Source organism: Solea senegalensis, linkage group LG5, assembly GCF_019176455.1.
Source record: "Solea senegalensis isolate Sse05_10M linkage group LG5, IFAPA_SoseM_1, whole genome shotgun sequence".
NCBI lineage: Eukaryota > Metazoa > Chordata > Actinopteri > Pleuronectiformes > Soleidae > Solea > Solea senegalensis.
Genome location: NC_058025.1, coordinates 3,862,364 through 3,869,173, shown reverse-complemented (window position 1 = coordinate 3,869,173; position 6,810 = coordinate 3,862,364). Strand labels below are relative to the sequence as shown.

The following is a 6,810-nucleotide window of genomic DNA, read 5'->3' as shown; positions in this document are numbered from 1 at the left end:
AAGGTAAAAATAGCCGTGTTTTAATGTTGACAGTCATCTCAGAGTTGGAAATCCAAGTTCCACCTACAAAATGGAACGCACCGTGACATCCCAGAGCTGGAAATCTGACCTTAGGGGGGGGCGTTGCTGGTGGGTCTGATAGTGGACCTGGACTTAGTGTTAATCCAACACTTAGTTGTGTTGGATCGAACTAAATGTAAAGTCCTGAATGTTTCCTCAATACTTTGTTCTCTCCTGCATTCAATCGTTTCTGGGTAACACCACTGTGGGAGTGGGGGCGTGTCACGACTGAGCTGTGTGAGCTGTGTTGATGCTGCTTTCAAAGGCCTCCGTCCAAAATAGTTGTCCACTACAAATAGGCAAAATAAATAATAAAACATGTGAAGCTCTGTTTTTCTTTGCAGGACATTTGTATTTTAGCTTAACTTTTTTTTCTGAATTTGTCTATGTTGAGATCAATCCATTTTTCTTAAGAAGGGAATTAAAGGGTCTCATGTTTTAAAGTATCTATTAATTCAGAAAAAAACAGAGCTACATTTTTCAGTAAAAAATGATCTTGTTGATTCAGGAAAACAAAGCTTCTTTATTGTTTTCAGGTGAATGCAATACACTTCCATACAAATGGTCCAGAAACATGTTTTTCTTCCCTGTCCCGTGTTTACACTAATATATCACCTTGAACTCTTAATGATTAACTTATTTCTTACACCCTAATCTCACCTTCCTGTATATTCAACACATATCGTCCTTGTTTAGCCTTACAGCCCATTTTTTGACACACAATTGTTTATGATTATTAAAAATGTAAAAATAAATCTTTCTACTTTATATTTTTTCTAGATCTGAGATTATATTTTATGATGTATTTGCAAATACGCTCCTACTACAGGGAAATACATTTTATTGTGTTTTAGAGTGACTTTTCTACAGTGTTTTATCATTAATGTTGCACTATCACTATAGTTTTACTATCATTATCATGGGTTTTATATTTGTTTTGAAACTTTGTTTACTTTTAAATTCAAGAGTTGATTTTCATCTTGATATTTTATAATGTTTTGTTTAAGTATCTACTATATTTGCATTAAAAAAAAGACATTTGTCATTATATCATATATTAGCCCTTGACTTTGGAACAACCTACTGTACTCGAGGAGATAAGACTCTGCAGATACAATTAACTCTTCTTCTTAACAACCCTTTTATTTACAGACTTGTGTTTCAGTGTTTTTATTGCTTTTATTTCTATTTCTTTATTTGCTCTTGCTTGAGTTTTTTGTTTCAGATTTTGGTAAAGATTTGGTAAACTTTTTTTATGATTTTGCCATCATTTTGTATTGTTTCTGTCACCGAATATTTTATATTTACACATTTTTAGCTTTGTTTAAGCACTTATAAACATGTGCTTTAAAAGCTCTGTATGAATACATTTCTTTGTATTATTATACAAAGATGTGTGTGTATTTATCATTGTAACAATGATCTAATGTTGACTAATTTTTCTAAAGGTATATGTTAAAAAATAATTCATTTCATCCATCACATTTTATTTAAAGCCCACTTAAGTCACTTCCTGTTGCCTTGCTGGACACAGTTCCATATTTCCCAGTCACCTTGGGGACTTGAACGCAGCATCAGCCTGGTCCAGCCCCTTTCCCCTTCCCACCTAGCCTGTGATTGGTCCGTTTTTCCGCCTTTCACTCCTATGAAAAGGCAATTCCACAAAATCCAGTCACGTTTGTTCTCCGCCAATCACGGCGTCGCTTTATTGTGACGCGGCGGGATTCCGCGAAATTGTTTCTTGGAGTTGAGCGAGCGAGGGAGCGAGAGACAGAGAGAAAGAGAGAGAGAGAAAGAAAAACTGCCGCTGCGTTTGCAGGAAAAACAGAGCCAAGTTGACGCATGTGAGCGCGTGAGTGTGTGAGTGAAGCAGCAGCAGCCGCCGATTAAAAGAAAAATCACCACAAGTTCAACGAGACTTTTATTGAATCACACGAAGGAAAATAAGAGAAAAGAGAAGAAGAAGAAGAAGAAACTGCGATCTTTTCCTGACGGAGGCGGTTTATCTATCCGCCCTTGTTCAACCTCACCGAGAAAAACGCAGTCTTTTGCGGAACAGTCACGTGCGGACGGTTAACCACATGTTTCCCGAGAGAACTACGCTTTGATCTGTTACTTTTTCATTTATTTTTATATATTTTTTAAATTGTTATTGTTGGAATTGTTTCTCTGGTGACCGGTGAGTGATGTCGGAGGCGGATGTGTCGCTCCCCGCAGACCGTGTCCCGGCTCGACCTCCGCTGCTGGGCCACGCAGCAGCAGCAGCTGTGGAGGACGCGCCGCTCAAAGAAAACCAGGAGAACCGGACTCTGCTCATGGTGGCTATGATTTTACTGGACTTGAACAAATGCAGCCCCGGTGCCGGGAGATGTGACACCGGCGGGCCGCTGGAGAAGAAGACGGAGCAGCAGCAACCGCAGCGCCGGCTCAACGGCCCGGTTTCTGCCAAACAGTCCCGGAACAAGGCAGCGGCGGCGGCGGCGGTGACCGCGGTGAGGAGGCAGGAGTCCCCGGAGAAGAGACACTGCTGCCCGTTCAGCGGCTGCGGGAAGATGTACGGCAAATCCTCGCACCTGAAAGCTCACCTCCGGGTCCACACCGGTGAGTCACAGCGTGGGTCTGAGAGACACGCCCACGGAGATGTCACGGGCTCGGTTCTTGGTTCTTGTTGTGGTGACGCAGAAACGGTCACCTTTTGACGCTTCACACACACACACACACACAAATGAGCACAAACCCTAGTCAAAAATAACTTTATTGTCACAGCTCACACGGACAAATAATCAGATAAAAGGCATCACATACTATAATTTTCTTTGTTTATTTCACTTTTTCACTTTACCCTTCTCTATTTTAAACGCACTTTTATTTCTCTGCGCTTGTTTACTCATTGAATGACCTCTGCGCAACATGATAACGTGGCACGCGACTTTGCATGTTCACATCACTGATGAGACTCGGTGTTTTAACATAAGATGAAGAACAAGAGGCGTGACCGTGATTTTCAGCAAGGAATTTTAAAAAATAATGACGTCATTAATCGTAGAACACGTGCATACATTTCAGTACATTTTAAAAGTACATAAAATACTAATAATTGCAGCTTTAATGTGCTAATATTACTATACTTGTGTAAGATAGATGATATGAAACACTCACATATGAATATATCAGTAAAATAATTAGAGATAATTGGAGTAAAAATATTGGAATATTGTTGTGTGTTAAAGTGAAATTAGGTATGTAAAAGTGAGAAACCACATGCTCCTGTTAATGAATAACAGGTTATAAGGAAAGGTGGACCCTGTGAATTTGGAGAAAGGGAGTAGGGGTAGGAGGAGGTGGGAGGAAGGGTGGGGGGGGGCGTGTCATACAAGCATGGGATGACCTCGTGCAGAGCTGTTTCCTGTTTGTGCTTCCTGGCAGGTGAAGTTGAGTTGAGGTCAATTTGTGGCGTGGATGTAATCTCAGCAATAAGCAATACACCTGTTTTTTTTATACAAATGCTGCAATCAATCAATTAATTAATTAATTAATCAATCATAAAAGATCTGCTTCAGAAATAGACAACAACACACCAGTACAAACTGAATCCAGAATCAAACTTTGTAAGGAATAGACATTGGATTGGATTGGATTTTTATTGTTCACGTGTTACACAAGTGACACATACAATAAAGCACTAGAATATGATATAAAACAAGCAATAACATCAGTATAAAAAGCCAAATGCAAAAATAGAAATAATCAAATCTAAAGCACATGGAAATGTGTTTTATTTGCAAACACACCAGTTATTGATAGTTAATTTGACACTTTAAATGTAACACCAGTCGTAAATTATTTACCTATCCTGGGATTTGAACCAGTGATCCTCTAGTTACATGCCCAATCCCCTTCCACTTGACCATGTGCTAACAACATATTAAAGTATATAAAATGATCAAAAAGGTGATATATTTACATAAGACTGCAGCAATTATTCGATTATTAATCGTCAAGTTTTTTGATAATCGGTTTGAGTGTTTCTCTGAATTTTCAGCTTCTTAAATGTGAATATTTTCTGGTTTCCTTGCTTTATTATCACAAAGAAATGGTCAAATAATGAATAATTTTGGTCTGGGAAACAAATCATTGGTTACAGCCCTATATTTTTATATATGTTGAACAGGTTTATTGTCAGATGTTGCTGATACAATACAAGGAATTGTAGAAAATGAAAGTATAGTGCAAACCATTATGACAATAAATATAACATATCTGTGCAGATATGTCAGTGAGGAAACAAGCTTATAATAAATCAAATAAACAAAGAGTCAGCGTTTAAAACAAGAAAGAAAAACAACATTGAGTGACACTTGTAAAAAAAAAAAGTCGATAAATCGGCTGTCGAATCACATGTAGGTCACTGCGACACCGTTGTCCTCACATGTGTTTGTCCTGCGCGGCTTCCGCATACGTCATCACCCCGCCCCCACTCCCCTCCCGCGTCAGGTTGTAAACAAGAGGAAACACGTGGTGCAGGATAACACGTGGAGTTGGGGGGGAGGGGCCCAGAAAAAAACCATCATGAGGCAAAAAACACGTATCATCGTTTATTGATCAATATTTTTTTGTTAAGATTTGTGGAAAATATTGACTTTAAGATGAAACTGAAACAACATGTTTTTGTTTTGAAGCCTTTCCCCTCCTTTTTCCTCTCTTTTATTTAATTTGACACGTTTTCACTCTCTCTCTCTTTCTTTCTTTTTTTGACGTATAGTATTATTATTATTTAGTTTATACATTATCTATAAATGCATTGCAGACAATATATATGGGTTGTTCAATACAGGTTTATTTAAGTTATGCAATTTTGTGTTTGTAAACAGATGAAGGGGGAAAAAGAAAATTGTTTGAAAATGTATTTATTATTATTATTATTATTATTATTATGATTATTATCATTATTATCATTTTTAGTATTTGTGCAGCTCCAGCATCCATAAATCCAAACAAGATGCTGTAAAAGGTGTTTTTGTCATTGATGTGTTTTTATCATTGGGTAGTGGCGACACCTACTGGTGTAAACTGTGCACAGCAGTGAATTTAGCAGTTGATTAATAATCTATCAATCTTGCAGCTTTATATGACTACTGTTCTCTCTTTATAATCTGTATTTTGTGTCTGCACTACAGTTTTATATTCTGTATGGCCGTAATTAAGGATTATTATAATAATCTATTAATACGTCAACAATTTTTTCGATTAAAATGTTGAAAAATATTGATCATTGTTTCCCAAATCATGAAATGATGTTCTCAATCATAAGAATTGCTTGAAATATCAAGTGTTCTATGATTTTTCAGCTTTGTGAATGTGACTATTTTCAGTTTTTTTTTCCTCCATTAAACAATGCCTGTGTGTGTGTGTGTGTGTGTGTGTGTGTGTGTGTGTGTGTGTGTGTGTGTGTGTGTGTGTGTGTGTGTGTGTGTGTGTGTGTGTGTGTGTGTGTGTGTCCTCAGGTGAGCGTCCCTTCGAGTGCACCTGGCAAGACTGCGGCAAGAAGTTCTCGCGCTCCGACGAGCTGACGCGCCACTACCGCACGCACACGGGCGAGAAGCGCTTCAACTGTCCGATGTGCGACAAGTGCTTCATGCGGAGCGACCACCTGACCAAACACGCCCGGCGACACGCCGGCTTCCATCCCAGCATGCTTCTGGGCGCCAGTGCAGCCAAGAGACGCCGCTGCTCCGTGTCCATGTCCTCTGACTCTGGGGACCAAAGTCCTGCAGGAGTGTGAGACACACACACACACACACACTGTACATACATTAGGTACATGTAGAAGATACAGAGACAAACACGGACACGCCCACATGTGTGGCGTGCGTTTGCGTGTGTAATCCCTTCATCCGGCCAGACCACTATTCATAGTCGAGTCAAGTCTTTCTGTCACGCGTGTGATGACTGTGATGAGATTATGAACCTAACTTGAGCTTCCTCAATCCACGTTTCATTCATTCTTTACATATTCAACTGACAATATGCTGGATTTTTTTCTGGTAATCTGAAAACGACAGAGACAGTAGAGAGCCAAGAGTGTTTGGTGGAAGCCATTTTGAACTCCTCAGGGTTAACTACTGAAACAACTGCTAAAAAAACTGTGTTTTTTAATCAATATCGGAAACTTTAATCCCTAATGTTACCAAGTTACTCCTTAGCAGCAATTGAAGTCGTAAGTAAAAGGAGCTGGCTTATATTTTAGTGACGCTCGTTCATAGTCAGGTAAGAATCTAAAATCGGGAAAATGCTACAGTTTTAATCTCACTCAAAAAAGATTTGAACCCGTTGAGATTTTATTTTCTCAATTGTTTATGAAAAGAAAGAACGACACATGGATTTTATTTTCCTTGAAGTGACTGGTATTTATTAAGGATTTTCAGGGTGAATCACACAAGTGTCGTCATTCTGTCATTTGTAATTATTTGATGTCTCGTGTTTTTTTTTTTATCTGGAAGATTCCACACTCTGAGTGGTATTTATGTACGTATCATAAACACTACATGTTTTTTCACTTCATTACTGAGTGAAGACGACAATAAAACAAAGTCTGCAAAATCCTCTGGAGGAGAAAATCCCAAAGTGTCACAAGTACGTTCAGATTACCAGCTTCTTACCCACTTAAAATCTGATTAATTTCAGATTAGTATTTAAAACTACATATGTCTTTGGCTTTGACTGCCTCACTTGTGTTTCTCAGTTAAGTTT

The 6,810-nt window shown here is 38.6% G+C and overlaps 1 protein-coding gene across 1 annotated transcript; it reads left to right on the top strand.

The window, feature by feature from the left end:
- Positions 1-1,761: 1,761 nt before the first annotated feature.
- Positions 1,762-6,545, top strand: klf9 (Kruppel-like factor 9). The gene is made up of 2 exons (XM_044027221.1): positions 1,762-2,661; positions 5,565-6,545. Exons 1-2 carry the CDS (start codon positions 2,247-2,249, stop codon positions 5,840-5,842), a joined length of 693 nt encoding a protein of 230 aa, XP_043883156.1. The 5' UTR covers positions 1,762-2,246; the 3' UTR covers positions 5,843-6,545.
- The last annotated feature ends 265 nt before the right edge of the window (positions 6,546-6,810 follow it).

Coding starts and splice junctions, on each gene's coding strand:
- klf9 (XM_044027221.1), top strand. CDS start 2,247: ATGTCGGAGGCGGATGTGTCGCTCCCCGCAGACCGTGTCCCGGCTCGA. Junction 2,662..5,564: donor TCACCTCCGGGTCCACACCG/GTGAGTCACAGC, acceptor GTGTGTCCTCAG/GTGAGCGTCCCTTCGAGTGC.